Source organism: Gossypium hirsutum, chromosome D07 (genome assembly GCF_007990345.1).
Source record: "Gossypium hirsutum isolate 1008001.06 chromosome D07, Gossypium_hirsutum_v2.1, whole genome shotgun sequence".
Classification (NCBI taxonomy): Eukaryota; Viridiplantae; Streptophyta; class Magnoliopsida; order Malvales; family Malvaceae; genus Gossypium; species Gossypium hirsutum.
In genome coordinates this window covers 47680405-47697901 of record NC_053443.1, presented here as the reverse complement: position 1 = coordinate 47697901, position 17497 = coordinate 47680405, and the positions used below count along the sequence as shown (strand labels likewise).

Sequence of the window (17497 nt, the reverse complement as noted above, 5' to 3'; positions counted from 1 at the left end):
ATATTCGTTATGTATATTATAATAACATAATTGTATATAGGATTACATATCAAAATTCATTTGGCATTTTGGTTGAAAATAACATCACCATATGCTAAATTCTACCAGATTGATCAAAGAGCTTTCTCGAGAATCTCCTTCACTAATAAAGATGGTAAGAAAAGAGAAACAAACGAGGAAGAGTGGTTTATTTGAAATTAGGATTGACCATTAGAAGAAAGATCTTTTATGTGAGTGTGAGTCGAGGGGTGGCAAGGGCCTGACCCCTCCTAAAATAAAAAATTTCACCTTTAGTTCTTTTATAATTTTAAAAATTTTAAAATAGTATATGGTAAAATTATACTTTGCCCCCAAGAATGAGAAAAAATTGATAAAGATATAGACTATTAAAATAGTGAAATTTCACTTTTGCTATAAAAAAATATACAACTTTATTCCGGCTTCCCTCAAAAAGTTTTCTGGCTCCACCCCTGGCATGAGTCTAGTTGATGTAACAGAGTAGCGTAACTTATATACAATTAGTTACATATTTAAGGTTTAAGTAACATATCGTTAATAGAAGAATGCATATTGTAATATCATAATGTCATGATAATTATTTTATATTCATAATTTAATTACATAACAATTAATATATTATATATCCTTAAACGTGTATGCATATTATTTTATATGATATAATATGTACTAAATATAATTATGTCACTTTTCAAAATAAATTATTGCAATGTGTAATCACGCGCTAAAACTGAGAATGAGGAAAATTTTTACTCAAAGTAGGAACAGTAAAATTTTGCTGAGATTATACAAAACCAGAAAAGAACAACGACGACAACCCTAGAATAACAAAATAATAATAAATAATAAATAAATTTCTTTACATAATAAAAACCTTGGCTTTGGGGTTAGAAAGCTGAAACTGGAGAAGAACCAAAGTTACAAGAAACTAATTATTTCAAGGAATTTCCCTCTCGTTTTCTTTCTCTTTCTCTTATCATTTTGCTTCTTTTTTCTTTTTTTTTTTTGCTCTTTGTGTTTCACAAATTTGGTTAGACTTTGGGACCTGAGATCCTGACTTAGCAAAACAAAAATCAACCCTTCAACCAGCAGCTGCTTCCCAAGAAAAAAAAAACATAATTTTAGCAAAAGAAGAAACAATTATATACATAGAGAAATAGTTGATAATCTAAAGTTGTAGAGGTATAGTTAGTATAAATATAGTAAGGAAATAAAAAACAAAAAAAAAGGTGGTTTAAAGGAAGATTATGGGGAGAGGAAGAGTAGAGTTGAAGAGGATAGAGAACAAAATAAATAGACAAGTTACATTTGCAAAGAGAAGAAATGGGTTGCTCAAGAAAGCTTATGAGCTCTCAGTTTTATGTGATGCTGAGGTTGCTCTTATTATTTTCTCTAACCGTGGCAAGCTCTATGAGTTTTGTAGCAGTTCTAGGTATCAACCCTTTTTCTCTTCTTTCTTCCTTCATTCATTCTTTCTTTCTTTTTGCTGTTTTGATCTGTGGATCTGTTGATTTCTTTTGCTTTCTGTGTTGATTTTTGAACTTCTTCTTCTTCTTCTTCTTCTTCTTCTTCTTCTTCTTCTTTAAGCTTCATTTGATCTTGTTTTCTTCCAATATTTTCCTTTTATGAGGATTTAGGTTATAATTTCCCTACTTTCTGGTTGTTGTTTTTGGCTATTAACTTCTGATCATTCATACTTCTTCTTTTTGGTGATTTTTTTAGTTTTGGGTCTAGGTTTTTTTTGGTTTGATATAAAGATCTGAATTGGATTTATGGTTTTCGTTTGTTTATTTGTATAACCATGATAATTTCGATCAGTTATCTTAGTTTCTAGTCCTAAATGTTTTTTTATTTTGAAGTTTGTTCTAATGATTAAGCAATAAAACTTCATGATAAGCAACAAAATGAAGATTTTTATAAAGAAGATGACCCTTTTTTCTAGGTTTCTCTTGTTCTAGAAACTTTTTTACAAGTTCGGTAGATTTTTTGTTTTTGTTTTTTCTTTTCACCTCCAATGACTTTAATTCATTTGCTAATACTCACCCCCGCTTGTTCCTGACAATGGGTTTATGCTTTTATTCAAAAGTCTGCCATTGAAATATCCTGAACATGAATATCATCAGTTCAGGTGTAGAACTCTCGTACTTTTTTGGCAGATTGAACTAGGTAAAAAGAAAAAAAAAATACAGCAGGTTCTCTTCATTATATTCCTACTGATATTCTGTGTGTAAATTCCCGTACGGGAACTTTTTCTCAATGAACCAAGTTCCGTTTGTCAAAATTGCTGATTTTTTCCTTCGACAAATGCATGAAATTATTACTAATAATGGATTTCATTTAATTTCTGGGGTCCTTTGATAACACAACATTTCATTACTCAGAGGTTGCTAGGGTGAAAGTTTTGAAAATTTTCCAACGATAATTACTGCATGTAAGGTTTGATTATTGCAAGATCTTCATTGCTTTTCTGAATAAAAAGAAAAACTATAATATTATACATATGCATGCATAGTTTAAGAAATCAAGTAATCCTTTGCTAATTGAGTTTTATTTGTTTTACAAGCAGTAGTTTCAAAAGAAGATTTTGAACAGTGGCAGATAAAAATGTCCTTTCCTTTGGTAGGGTTAGTTTACCATTGGTCACTCGGGTGTCATGTCTTGAAATGCCCACACGATCATTTCTCAATGGATATATGTATTATTCATTATTTATTTCTTTTAAATCCTTTAATAACCCAGAAATTTGATAGCTCAAGTTTGAGTGTAGCATTGGATGCATAGCTGTATATGATGTAAAGTTGATTTTATGATAAAAATGACTTGAACTCCTTTGTTTTTGTTTTTAGGTTTTTTGTATTATATTAGTGGTTAAATAGAAGATTTGAGGGTATGTTTTAGATTTCATCATGTTCTTTAACTTTAAGTTTCTCATGATTGAATATTATCCAAGATGTAATACTAGAAAACTATGTATATTTGAGTACGAAGATTAATTGCTTTATGTACACAATTCAGCATCATGAGTGATGAATTTCTTCTCACTTTTTGCTTTTCCTTTCAGCATGCTCAAAACACTTGATAGATACCAGAAATGCAGTTATGGTGCAGTGGAAGTTAGCAAGCCAGCCAAGGAGCTTGAGGTGTGATTTTGGCTATATATTTTGTTGTATTAGCTGACTGGATTTCAGTGTTTGCTATGTTCATAAACTGTTTGATAGATTGTGTCCTAAAAATTTTGCTTAAAAATCTAAAACATATGGTTCTTAATCTTTGTTGTCACAGAGCAGCTACAGGGAGTACCTAAAACTGAAAGCTAGATATGAGGAACTGCAACGAACTCAGAGGTGTTTAGTCTTACAACCATACCATAGCTTTGGACTTCCATATTAATTTGATAGGCTATTAGTCCATTTAGAAGTGTATACTCAACTTACTCCATGATTGTAATTACTAAAAGTATTTGAATAAGAGCAATTTAATGTGCAATCTGGTTTGGTCCTTTGATTCAACAGGAATTTCCTTGGTGAAGACTTGGGTCCATTGAACTCAAAGGAGCTTGAGCAGCTTGAGCATCAACTAGAGTCATCCTTGAAACATGTCCGCTCCACCAAGGTAACATGTAATGAAGCTTATATACTTATAGGTTTTATCTTGTTTGGAGGGTAAGTTTTGATTACTGCTTACATATATCTTTGATATGTTTGAGTTTATACAAGTGAGAATTTCATACAATTGTTGAGCATGGTATATTTATTTTTTTATCATTTGTTGCACATCTGTTATATTCTGAATTTTTAAGATAGCTAGGAATAAATATGAAACTAGAATGTTATAGTAAATAAACTCTTTTTTTCTGATTTAATCCCATCCATTTTAACCACACCCAACTTATCAGCAAATCTATCTTTTACAAAAGTTGTGTTCTTTTTAGAAGAGTTTTTCTTCATCAGTAATTTATTTAAATTACAATTTATTATTATCACCTTTGCTTAAATCTAATTGGGGGGGGGGTTAAAAACTGTCTGTTGAAGCTCATTAACCACAAATAATATTAGAAGTGGCTAGAGGAATTAGGTAAACAGTACTATATAATAACATCTTTATTAGAATAATTTCATTTCTACTTTAATAATACTGAAAATTTAGTCATTTTTTTCTAATTTATCAAAATTTGATATAATTGGACAGTTGATATAAATTGAAAATTACCAATTTTCATATTAGCTTTTTAACAATGTTATCCAATTGGACTAGTTTTTCAATTTTTATAAAGTATGATGATCAAATTTTGATAAATTATAGGGATTAACTTTTAAATTTTATTAAAATAGAGGGATAAAATTCAAAATTAAACCAGGATAAAAAAAATGTGAAAGTAGGCTATACTGTTTTGGTCAGTTTAATACCTTTTCTTGTCGCTGGGTTTCCTTCTCCCATTTCAACTATTAAGAAAACCCCTAAATCTTGCAGCCTCAAGCTTTTTACTGGTCATAGCATTCATGTACTAATTTAGATGATAAGTACACATGAATTAAGGATTTAGATTGTGGTTGTAGATGAGTTTTTGGTTAAATTCGCCATTTAAATCCTTATGGATTAGAGGTTTCCAGGAGAAGATGAAACTTAACAAAATCATAATCCATTTTGTTAGGTTTTAAGAGATATCATAGAGCAGTAATAGTGGGGGTTTTTTTCCATGAAAAGATTAATCATACCTGTAGTAATTTTATGGTATAACTAACTTGTCAATCCATCTCTTTCTTGATTTCCCTTTTAGCTCCTAATAGCACTTTGTTTTATTTCAATCTTCTTTTGCAGACCCAATATATGCTTGACCAGCTTTCTGAACTTCAGAATAAGGTAATAAACCGAATTTTGGGTAACAAAAAAGAAAAAAAACACTGCTAAAGTTTTTCTATGTTCTAAATTACTAACCGGCTTTTAAATGCAGGAACAAATGCTAATGGAAACTAACAGGGCCTTGTCAATAAAGGTAAAGTCAATATCTTAAGTTGTAAAAGTAATCATCAACTTTTTTACTGTATATGATATGTGAGTTTGAAAGGACAAAACTCAAGCTGCAGTGACGTAGCTTATCTAATCAAGTAACAAATTACGGTATATAAAAGTTACAAGCTGAAGTTGACATAGGGGTGATGGGATATCCATCTTAATTTAATTTGAATGAGTTCTACAAATTAAATCTGCCCTAGCTGAACTTAGTAATATAGTATGAGTAACCAGCCCTAAGCAAGCATTCCTAGAGGAGTCAGCCACAAGCTGATATCAAGTTGCTTGGAGGTTGGTTTGAAAGTATAGCATTTTCTTGAAGGTTTGATACCTAAATTCCCATAATCGGCTGAATACTTTTTCTTGTGTTTTATAGCTTGAAGAAGTTAGTGCCAGAAACCAGTTCCGAGTATCATGGGAAGGTGGTGAGCAAAGTGTAGCATTCACTAACCAGCAGGCTCAATCTATGGGGTTGTTTCAGCCATTGGAATGCAATCCAACTTTGCAGATAGGGTAGGATAAAATCCCCTTAATTCTTCTTTTTTCCCTTTCCCCATTCTATCATATCATTGTCCGTCCCAATGTTATTTAGACTCTTCATTTAGTATCCGTGTCTGATACTCAAATGTAGTACGTATTTGGATGTAACTGTGTACCCCACTTCTTAATCTCTTAAAACTCTTTGCTGGTGCAGGTACTGCAATCCTGTTGCTTCAGACCAGATGGCTGCAACAACTCATGCTCAGCAAGTCAATGGGTTTATCCCTGGATGGATGCTCTAAATTTTTTGGTTTCAGCAATGTGGTCAATGGCCACAAACTAGTAGCCAAAAATGCTTCTTGATGTTGGAAAATGTGTAAAAATAGTTTCAAGAGCATATGCATAATATACTGCATTGACATAAACACTACTGCAGTGACTGAATTTGCTGGTAAGACTATTGAGACCTTGAGCCACAGACAAAAGGCATGTGATTGATTAAGTTTATATATATGACAATGGAAGACTTGACAAAAAGCTTTATATATTAAAATTATGGTCCTTGCTTGCTTTCGCATTAGTTATGCGCTTAGTACACTGCTATGAACATGTTGCCCGATTTGAGTATAATTGTTTGTTCTAGCCTGCACTTCTAGGGGTGATAATTAATGTTATTCTTAGATGGCTCATTGCTGCTAAATACCTTCACTTGTTAGACATCCATTTCCAGATATAAGAATAAATTATTAGCAAAATGACTGGATATTGGCTGAGTAGGAAGATTAGTATTTCAGGTGCATAGGACCTTGATTAGTATCACCCAAATTTTATGAGCTCTCGACAATGTTACGCAGAATGCAGTATCTTTAAGTCTACAAGGGGGGGGGGGGACTAATCACAACAATAAATTGTCTTATGATGTCTGTTGACTAAACTCATGGTAAGCTGATTTCCTATCTTGGCTATATTGAATGTAAATTATTCTGAAAACAAACTAATATGTATTTAAGCCATAGAAAGTAGAAAAAATTTTCCATGGAAAGAGGTTATGAAGTGTAGCTGGACAGTCAGAGCCCCCACTATCGTCAATATATCAAAAACAAACATGATACAACGAACGAGAAAACATATCAAAAAGACAAACATAACAAAAAAAGCTCCGATCGCGAATGGTAATGGAGCGGACATAAATGTTGTTAAATTCACTAGATACATTCTATTTCATCATCCATTTTATTTCTCTAATATTAGATGTATCTATCTCCCTCTAGATATTTCATAATTCTTAAATAAATTTAATCATAAAATATATAAAATTTTTTGTAAAATATTATTACATTTTTACTATTTTAATAATCATATATGTAAAAATAATTGGACAATTTCATATAGTGTGTCGAAGTAGAGCTGAATAAACAATTATCATAAACACTCTATACTCATAATCTTAAAATAATTCTATTTAGAATTAAATTGAATTTTGCTCAGAGAATTGCTTGAATCCACGTAGGCATTCAATCAAAGAGCATCAAGGGCAAAGGTGACCCGCCAACAAGGGTCTCGTAAGAACCAAGCTTACACAGAGAAGTGTCAGGCTCCAGATCAAGACCCTCCAACTGAGAGCGTTAATTCTCGTAGCACAAACCATCATACCTTGAAACACAAAGTAAGGAAAACAAAAAACCGCTTTAGTGAAGTTAATCTCTCATAAAGGAGAGAACAAAGGCCAAACATTGTTATTTGGGTAAGGGAAGGGGAAGGAAGAAAATGTTATTGTCGAAAAATAGGGATGAAGGTCCTCGAAGAATGATGAAGTTGAAACGGAGGAATGGAGAAGCGACGGTAATGAAAAGGAAAAAGAAAAGGATAGGGAGAAGAGAAATTAGCTACAGGCTGACAGGTGGTTGCGGATTCCATAGCAAAGTGAAGGTAGGGTTTTGTCTTTTTTTAAGAGATGGTAGAGAAAACTTTAAAAGAGAGACGTTTTTAGATTCGAATCAACCTCAAACCAATTCTTTCATTTGTGATACATGTCGTCATATGATTACAATACCATGTTTGAGAGAAAATAAAATAAGGGAAAGCAACAAATGGTAAACTTCTCCTCCCTCTTTACTTTTTAATTAGGAACCAAATAATATTTAGTCTTTGAATTTCACAATTTTTTTTTTAATTTGATTCCTGAACTGTTTTTTTTATCCTAATTAGTTTTGAAACTTGACAACTTTTTTAAAGGTATGATAACATGTCATTTTCTCAAAGTGTCACATCATTACATAAAAATTTTAAACATTTATATGAAATCTAAAAAAATATAAAGAAATTACCTATTTTCTTAAAAAATTTCAAGTGAAAAAATACAATCTCATAGTCTCATGTCATCACATTTTAACATAATCTAAGTTTAGGAACCAAATTGGAAAAAACTTGTCAAATTCCGAAACTAATGTGAACAAAAAAACTTTAGGGGCTAAATTGAAAAAAGTTGTCAAGTTCAAAGACTAAACGTTGTAAATTTTTGATAAACTCAAATTATGATAAACTCAAAAGAAATGAAAATTGTAAAATTTTTAAAATATAAATAACTTTTATACCCTTATTGTTATATTTTATTTTCTAAAAAATTTTAATATGGAGTTTTTTCAGTTTGATACCTAAACTTCTTTTTGCCCAATTTGATACCTAAAGTATATCAGTTTCCCAATTAGGTATCTAAAATATGCCTCTATTATATTTTTCGGTCCATTTTTTAATAGACATTAAAAAAATTCTAGTAGCCAATTAAAAAGTATTAAACTTTTTTAACTGAAAAAAATTATCATCATAATTAAATTGTAAATTAAAAAATAGAATTGGAAATCATCATTGTCATAGGAAGACCAAAATGGTTGGGTTTTTTTTCCAATTTTAATGCTGATTATTGTAATACCCTAGAATTTGGGGTTAGAAGTTTTGAGGTTGTGGTTAGGGTCATTGAATAGGTGGAGCACTTGAGTGGATTTTCGCGCTTTAATGTTAGAATGAGCCTATTGGTTTTGGGGTAGTGAATGTGTTAGTTTACCTTTGGGTTCTAGGTTCAATTCCTCATGTGTGTTTTGAAAAATTAATTTAGTTTGGTTTTGCTTTTTAATTTTTAAAGATTTACTTTTAAAATTTGAAAGAGGAGCTTTTTTTTTTTAGTTCCACGTTCTTTTCCTTTTACCTAATTTTTTTCTTTTTGTTCCCTCTGTTATTTTTCGGTTCTTTCCCCAAATTTTAGTTCTTTTGATTTCTTGTTTCTTTCGTTTTACACTCACGTTACGTGTTGTCTATTAAGACTGATCATCCTCGTGTGTTTTGTTTTATTGGAGGTGAAGCGGGTAGGTTTTGTTCATAAGGGTTTACGATAGAATTGCTTCTGTTTCTATTATTTGTTAATTGAAGTTCTTATAGTTTAAGTTTATGTGTGAAATTGAGGTTTCCAAACAATTTGATAAGAACGAATCATTTGATCTGTGGTGCTTGATATCGCGTTCTAAGGTGTGTGTTTTGAAACAGTTTAACTTCAGTATCGAATTGCGGTGGAATTTGATAATATCTTGTGTGTTTATGAAATTGATTATTTAAAGTATCATATTGTTACTAAATTGCATGAAATTCTGTATGTTTTGGCATAATTCTGGGTTACCAAGGGTTGGGGATCATTTCGACGTCAAAAGCATGATTTTTAGGTTGTTTCGGTGTGGTTTCGTGACCACAAGGGTGGCTACACGGCCGTGTGCGATTGGGAATTTAGGGTTTTCGATGATTTTTGATACCATACGGCCTGGCCACACTGGCATGTCTCCCCACACGGGCGTGTGAGATCTCCATACAGCCATGTCTCCTCTGCTCTTTATTTTTGGCACTTTTGGATAGTAAGTTACACGGGCTACTCACACGATCGTGTAACTTGGTCACACGGGCGTGTGTCTCCTCCATATGGGCGTGTAGGCCTCCACACGGCCTAGACACTTCCACATGGCCATGTAGCCTTATTTTGCAGAATTTTTGTTTTGAGTCATAAACTATCTGTTTTATGTTTCTGTGTAATCCGACCCTTGGTCAAGCCTCGGTAAGTGTGCTTGGGACTCGATTTAGTTTGGTTCGTGTATATATGTGCATCTATGGGCTTTAATTTTATTGCTCGTTTATGTGATGAATAAGTATGAGTTTATTATTGTTTTCGTAACTGCATATTAGAATACAAGTATAATCAAATTTGAATCTGTTCAACTGGAAATGTTAATGTCCGTTTCTGTATGTTGTCTGCGTAATTTGTGCATTTTTGCATAGCATGAAAATTTTGGGATCTAGTTATGAAGAAAAGGAAGACAGACTTAGCAGTTTTAACTGCGATACTTTTGTATAGCGGTTTACCGTACTATCCTATACGTATATCAACTCAGTTGTATACAATTACTCAAGTGGCATAGTTTCACGTTGTGGTGTGTAGGGTGGATGAACCTATTATGGTTCTATGTGGTGTGCATGGTGGACGGGCCTACCATAGCCCTTATGTGTTATATTGGATGGACGAAGTGGTGTTTGGTTGGTGGGGGTGGGATTTTGACTTGTGCATCTGTTCGTATCTGAATATACGTCTATTTGTCAGAACATTTTGTCTGTTTGTGTGAACTTTTGGTTATTGACAATATAGTTAATGTCATGTAATATGTTCTAGTTATTGCGTATGATTGGAACATCATTTTTTGTGGTTTGATATTGTATTTGACATACCGATTGAGACTTTCGTAAGTGATATTCTTATACATATGCTTGTCTGAAGTATTTATTGTGCCACTCCGTCTTTTGTCATCTGTTCATGTTTCGGACTCACCTTGAGCTCGCGTAGCTCATCTCTATAGTGTTTTCCCTTTCAGGTACATTCCATGTTTTAGAGCTGGACTCGGCATACCAGAGATCTCAGAAAGATATGGTTTGATTCGGTTTAAGTAAAATCTTATAAGTTTTATACGGTTAATTTTAAGTCAGTTTGTAAAACGATTATATAAACTGTGGTACAAGTTTTTATGCTAGACTTTCGTAAGGTGTTATTTGGACTGAACTTTAGAAACTGTGGATTTTATTTCTTAATGTTTGACGCCGGTTTAATATTGTGTCAAACATAATGAACAAAAAGGTTTTCTTGGTTTAAATTAAAGTTTTTGTTTTCGCCACTTTTGGTGGCCACTGTAACCTTCGGGATTTGGTCTAAACTTCTAGGCCGGGTATTGGGGTGTTACAATTATCATATCCCAATTTTTTTTTGGGTTTTCATTTCTAGTCTTAATTTTTATATATTTATCTATTTCATATATATTTTTAGATTTTATCTATATTTTTTGAATTTATTTATATTTATATTTCTAATTTTATTTCCATTTTTCATATATTTTTATATTTTTTAATTTTTTAATTTTTTCTAAATTTTTTATATGTTTATTTTTATTTTTTATAATTTTTATAGCTTTATATATTATTGATAACAAAATTTACATGTTTTTCTTTTCCAAAAGAGCGCTACGTGACACTATTTGATTGGCCAATACACAAGATTCACCTTCTTTTTATTTGTATTTAGGATTAAGATTCAAAATAGATATATTTCTTGTGTCATAAATATTTGTTTTATCTATATCAATTTTTAGTATCAAGATAGTCTCAAGCTATATACTCAACATATGAATACACTTGAATTTATATCTACAATGTAAAGAAAAAAAATTACTAATCTTTTTGTACAATTTTTTTTTTAATTTTACATCTTCACAATCTTGAGTTAATATGCAAGTTATTTTTCAAATATTCATGTAATATATTTAACCAAAATATTATTAATTATTTAATTCAAATATTTGTTAATAATAAAAATTATTAAAAATGTTAAAATACATTAATATTATCTTTTATTTAATAAGGGTAATTTTATAAAGTATCGTTACATTTACAGGAAAGTGTTGAGTATACTAATTGTATTATTTTTCTAGGATTTTAATTAATATTTTTCGATGTACACTAAACATTATAAAATAACTTTTCGACAATGACTTTCCCATCAATTACATTACAAAAAAAATCACATTTTATTAAAATCATAACACCTCTGGGTAAATAATCATATATATATATATAAATCAACATTTTAGGTAAGTTTAAGTTTAAGATGAATTCTTCATTTGACAGGTGTTACCATTCATTTGTTGACACGTTATCAATTTTAATTTTGTCATAGGTGGGACCGTTTGTATATAAAATATAATTTTTTATGTCCCTCCTAATGTATGTGTGCTTAATTTTCCATTAGTTTTGGGTTTATATAAAAAATGTAATAGTCAAAATTAACATTGAAATATTAATACTTAACAAATAAGTATAAAAAAATTAAAAAAATTATCAATGCATAATATTTTTGAATTTATACGTAAAATATTTATCATTTCTTGTGATAAATATTAATACTGAAATATTAACACTCAAATATTAATTGAAATATTAATACTCAATGAATTTTAACACTCAAATATTAGTTAAAATATGAATTCTATGTGATGGCCTGATAGTAAAAGTTGTTCATTATCTTAGGTGTGACTTGGGTTCAAGTCAGGCTAGTTATTCGGGTTTTATCTTATTATTGTAATTAAAAAAATTAGTTGAAATATTTTGTATTTATACATAAAATGGAAAAAGAGCTTATAAAAGAATATTGGCACGGTGGAACATGGTTTTGAATTTTTATTGTATTAAAATAGGAAGTTTCTTCAATTTCAATTGATTGACAACAAATTATCACATTTTTTTTTGTCAATCAATGTTGTTTTGTTATCAATTTTTTAATTAATTAAAAAAATGAAATTAATTTGCAGAGAGTAGAAATGTTCATGGACCGGGTCATCCGACCCAATCGGAAGGTTCGCTAGAAAAGTAAAAGGGTTTGGGTAAAAATATAGGCCCAAAAAATGAGTTTAGAAAAAAAATAAGGCCCATTTTAAAAACGGTTTGGGCCTCGGGTAAGATATTTTTGCCCGAGCCCGACCCGACCCAAATTCATTAAATGACAAAAAAATCTAATATTTTTTGGTTATTTTAATGATATATTCTTGTTATTTTCTACCTCCTTTGCTACCATTTCACTATTATATTGCTACAATTTTGTTGTTATTATTTGGATATTGTATAACACTTGTTTTATTGTTAATTTTGTTCTTATTTTAGAGACATTTTCTTGTTAAGTTGCATCTATCTTAGTATTATTTAAGTATACATATTTTTAAAAATTTATTTTCAATTTGTTCAAAAATATTTATTTTAATATTGTTAGTATTTTTTATGTATTATATATATTTAAAAATCATGTAAAAATAATATAATTTAAAAAATTAATATGAGCAGGCCGGGTTGGGCCCAAATTTTAGCATTTTTATCCGAGCTGGGCCAGGCCTACGCCTAGCAAATGAGCCTAAATTTTTTTAGACCCATCCCGGCCCATGATTACCTGTAGGGAGGCAAATTATTTGTTTAATTTGTTTTTAATTTATTATTATTTTGTTAAATGTAAATCTCATATATTAATTTATTATAATTCACATTATATAATTTTCAATTCTTAATTGATTTGACTATAAATAAAATTTAGGTAGTGTTTGGAAAATCATTTAATAATTAGATTTGGATGTAATTGTTTATAATTAAACAAAGGCGACAAGTTTGGATAACTATTATAATTGGTGAGACTCATCGAATTGGATGCATTTGGAGAACCATAATTACATTTCCAATTCTTAAGGGAAGGGTGAGATTGAAGTAATTACACAGATAATTACACCCAAATCCAATTTTAATTTTTTTTATACAAGTTATAAAATTATATTATAAGCATGACATGTATGAGTGTTTGGGATGGTTATAGCTAAAAAAATTTATATTATAAATCCTAAAAAATTATATTATAAAATAATGTGTATTTTATAAAACTTGTTATAAAAAGTAATTTACATATTATAAAATTTTTATAATATATTTATTTATAAAAATTTATGGTCTATGTATGGACCTAACTTATTTATGTATCCATGTATATTATAAAAACAATATACTTATTCATAAAAAAATGTTAATAGTTTTTTTTATCATAACTTATTTATAAAAATAACTTTTAAAAGTAATGGCAAAAAAAATACAATTTATAAGTGCTATGAAAGTTTTGGACAATTTATAGAACATGTAACGCTCTGAATAATAATTTATTTCTGTTTCTGTAAATATTTAATACAAATATGTATTTGCTTCAGTGGCTAAGTGTTTTAGATGTGTGTTTGAGGTCTTGAGTTGAAGTTTCACTTTTGCCAAATTTTGTTATTTTTCTAATCCCAGCCTTACCCTTGTTGGCTTATATAAAACTGTCTGTTAATTCACATTAGAATGAGCCTATTGGTTTGAGTGGTAAGGAGTTAGTATGTTGGAGGTCTTATGTTTGAGTCCTTGTGTGAGCATGGACGTTATTTTTGCTAGGTTGCATGATAGAGTTTTGGTAGAGCAGAAATTCTGTAGTAGTGGTGAGGTGAGTTAGTGGGTTAGTGGGAGAAAAATAGGGAATATGGGTATCTTTTATTTTATTCTTTTTTTCAAAAATTTCTCTCTTTCCAGAAAAGAAAACTGACGTCAATTGTGTTTTGCTTTCCTCCACTCTTTCGTTTTTCTTTTCTTTTGTTGCTTCCTTTTATTCTATTTCGATCTGTCGTCAAATATCTGTATTTTGCTTCTTTGTTTTCCCTTGGTTTTTTGGTAAGTGGGATTCTAGTGTTTCTATAGTTTTCGATTTCCAAATTGCCTTTTGGAACTTTATTTTCTGTTTTGGCAACGGTGAATCGTGTAGAACAGGGGTCTCCTCTTGCGAAATATTAGTCGAAATCATTCGGGGTGTTGGGGTAAGTGATGAACGCTTGAATTAAACTATTGTTGGTCTTGTGGTTTCAGTTTAATCATGAACTAAGGTTGATTTAGTGAGTTTGGTTTGTCGATTTTAGGTGATGTGTGGTTCGGGAGTGTTTTTCATCAAAACTGTAATAGGTGTGTTTCCAAAACGCAAAAAATCGAGCTTCGATGAAAGTCGAAAAACCATGCTGTCGACGCCACACGGGCGTGTGCCTGACCATGTGGTTGGCCGTGTGCGAGACACAACCGTGTGTTTGACGAGGGCATGGCCGTGCGCAAGACATAGCCGTGTGGTCGTGTGAGTGTGGTCGTGTAAGCCACACAACATGCCACACAGGTGTGTGGGTTTTGGGCTAGGCCGTGTGGGCCACACAGGTGAGGCAAATCTGGGCATGTGGCCCCATACAGGCATATGGGCCCATATTTCTGAAACTTTCACTAGGGTCGCACGGTTGGTTCTGATCGACTATGGGCTTACCGTAGGGTCGGTAAGGGCTAATCAAACCCTAAAATGTATGATTTGATATTCTGATAGTCTGCCTTGTGTAAGATATCGATATGTATATCTGTTCTGTTTAAGTATATATGCTATCAGTATGTGAGCATGTTATGCATGATATTATTGTATTTGTTATTTTTGTATCTGTGATTGGGGTGGGTTTGTATATGTGGAGGAAGTGATCTGTACGGCAACACTTCGCCTATATTCTGTCAGCTTGGCTGCATATTATCTGTAATGTGTCGTATCGACACTATATGGTGTGTAGGGCTGGGTGAGTGTTTTTAACCCCACATGGTGTGATGGGATGGTCGGAGATGGTGTATAGAGGATAGGGGTAAAATTTTGCATATCTGTACCGCTTATCTAATTCTGTTATATGTATCTAAAATGGACGTAAATCCAAATCCATATCTAACCGTATATGAAATTTTAGTATGTATTGCATGTCTAACTCTGTTGGGTTACACACTGGGTTTATGAAAATTCACATTTGTTTGTCTGTTCTATTCAGGTAATCCACAGACTTAGGCGGATTGGTGTGGTGGAGCCTCTCGGTGACCACGAGTTTGTAAACGGTTTATGATTATGTCTTTAATTTAATTTAAGGGTTAATATGGGTGTTTTGTAATAATTGGACTCTCCGGACCATTTGTTTCTTATTTTGGGATTTGGATTTTCGATTTAATGTTTTATTTGCGATAGACATCTAAAACTTGGTTTTTACTAAAACAAGGGTTTTCCAAAATTTCGAATGAATTTTTCGAAAATAACGTTTTCTATGACTTCCGTTGTAAATCACGTTTTGGCAAATAAAATAATAAAACAATGCTTTTGACAATTGATATAAGCAAATATGAGTTAAAAAGCTGGGATGATTTATCGTTATGACTTGGATTTCAAAACTCTTCTATGTGACATCTTCGGATTTGGCCTAACGTCTAGGTCGGATTTGGGGTGTTACAGAACATTTTTGTAAAGGTTAAATATTATAAAATTTATATTATTTTGACTTACTTTACATATCATAAAAAGTGATATAACCTAAGTACTTCTCCAAATTATGTATATATAAGTTTTTATAATTAAAGCTACAAATTATTTAAATTATGAACCTAAATATTATAAACTCAATGCTAATTATGCAAATAGAAAATATTTTCCTATACCATATCGCAGGGTATGATACCATTTAAGATGCTAGACGCAAACACCATAAAGAAATCGTGAACTTTTTAAATTGGCACGTTCAAGGCTTCCAAATGTGGTTGAAAAGAAAATTATTGTTCTAAAAAAATATTTTTCATATTAACAATATCACCTTAGTATAGCATAAAAAAATTGGATTGTACTAGTATGTTACATATTTTATAACTTCAATCATAGGTAGAATTGAGATGATCCATATATTATACTTTGAGGAGTATATGGAAGAAGGGGATCTTGATAATTTTAATGTTGCATATTCAAATTCAAATGCTGATGAACTAGGTCAAGAACTAACGAATTGTTATAAGAAACATATGTTAAATATTAAAGATGGAATAACCCAACAGATATGCACTAGAGCAATTGGATAAAATTGCATATGATGTTTATTCTTCTTGCTAATTTTATTGGTAATTGTATTATCATCTACCTTTTTAGGCTAAAATAATAAATATGATGAGTTTTTAATTTTTGTTACTTGTTTAAAAATTATTTTTATCATACTAATAATTTTTTATAGTAATTAATATTTTTTAAAAGTATAAATTATGTTACTGTGTAATTACAATTTACACTCAATCGGCCAAAAATGTTTAAAGAATAACAACTTTTGATAATTACAAGATACTATAATTACTACCAAATAATTACACATTTATTCAATTACTCTATACTATCCAAACACACCCTTAATAAAAAAAATATGTGAAATTAAATCTCCTACTATAAATTGTTGTATATAATATATAATCATATATGTTATATATTATATAAAATTTTTTAAAATAAAATATATATATTATTAAAATTTTATATTATTTATAATGTGTATACAAAAATCATATATATATAATGAAAAAGAAAAAACTAATGCAATATAAGAGAGGTATTTATATGTAAATATTTATAAATCTTTCTAGAAAGAAATGCTGTGTCTTTTTAAAGAGGCACATAAGTATATTTTAGTACTCTATAGATAGATACCAAAAAAGAGAAATTAGAGATGGAATTGAGGGTCTGTTTGATTGGCTGTAAAATGTTTTCCGTAAAATGATTTCTGGAAAATGTTTTACTTTTCTGTAAAATGACTTACTGGAAAATATTTTCTGGTGTTTGATTGAATCTGTGTAAAATATTTTCTGCTGTTTGACAGATTTCCTGAAAATATTTTCCGGAAAAGTTATTTTTTACATATATTAATATATATTAATAAATTTTTATATTTTAAATTGTTTTTACATATATTGCAATGATTTATTTATAATAATACTCAATAATAAGCTACAATATTGATCGTTATAAATTGAAAAAATATTATCCACAATGAGT

At 30.4% G+C, this 17497-nt stretch overlaps 1 protein-coding gene across 1 annotated transcript; it reads left to right on the top strand.

Moving 5' to 3' along the window:
• Window positions 1-900: 900 nt before the first annotated feature.
• LOC107954893 (agamous-like MADS-box protein MADS2) lies at window positions 901-6061 on the top strand. The gene is made up of 8 exons (XM_016890578.2): window positions 901-1450; window positions 3080-3158; window positions 3301-3362; window positions 3531-3630; window positions 4837-4878; window positions 4970-5011; window positions 5405-5541; window positions 5723-6061. The coding sequence occupies exons 1-8, from the start codon at window positions 1266-1268 to the stop codon at window positions 5808-5810; spliced, it is 735 nt and encodes a 244-aa protein (XP_016746067.1). The 5' UTR covers window positions 901-1265; the 3' UTR covers window positions 5811-6061.
• The last annotated feature ends 11436 nt before the right edge of the window (window positions 6062-17497 follow it).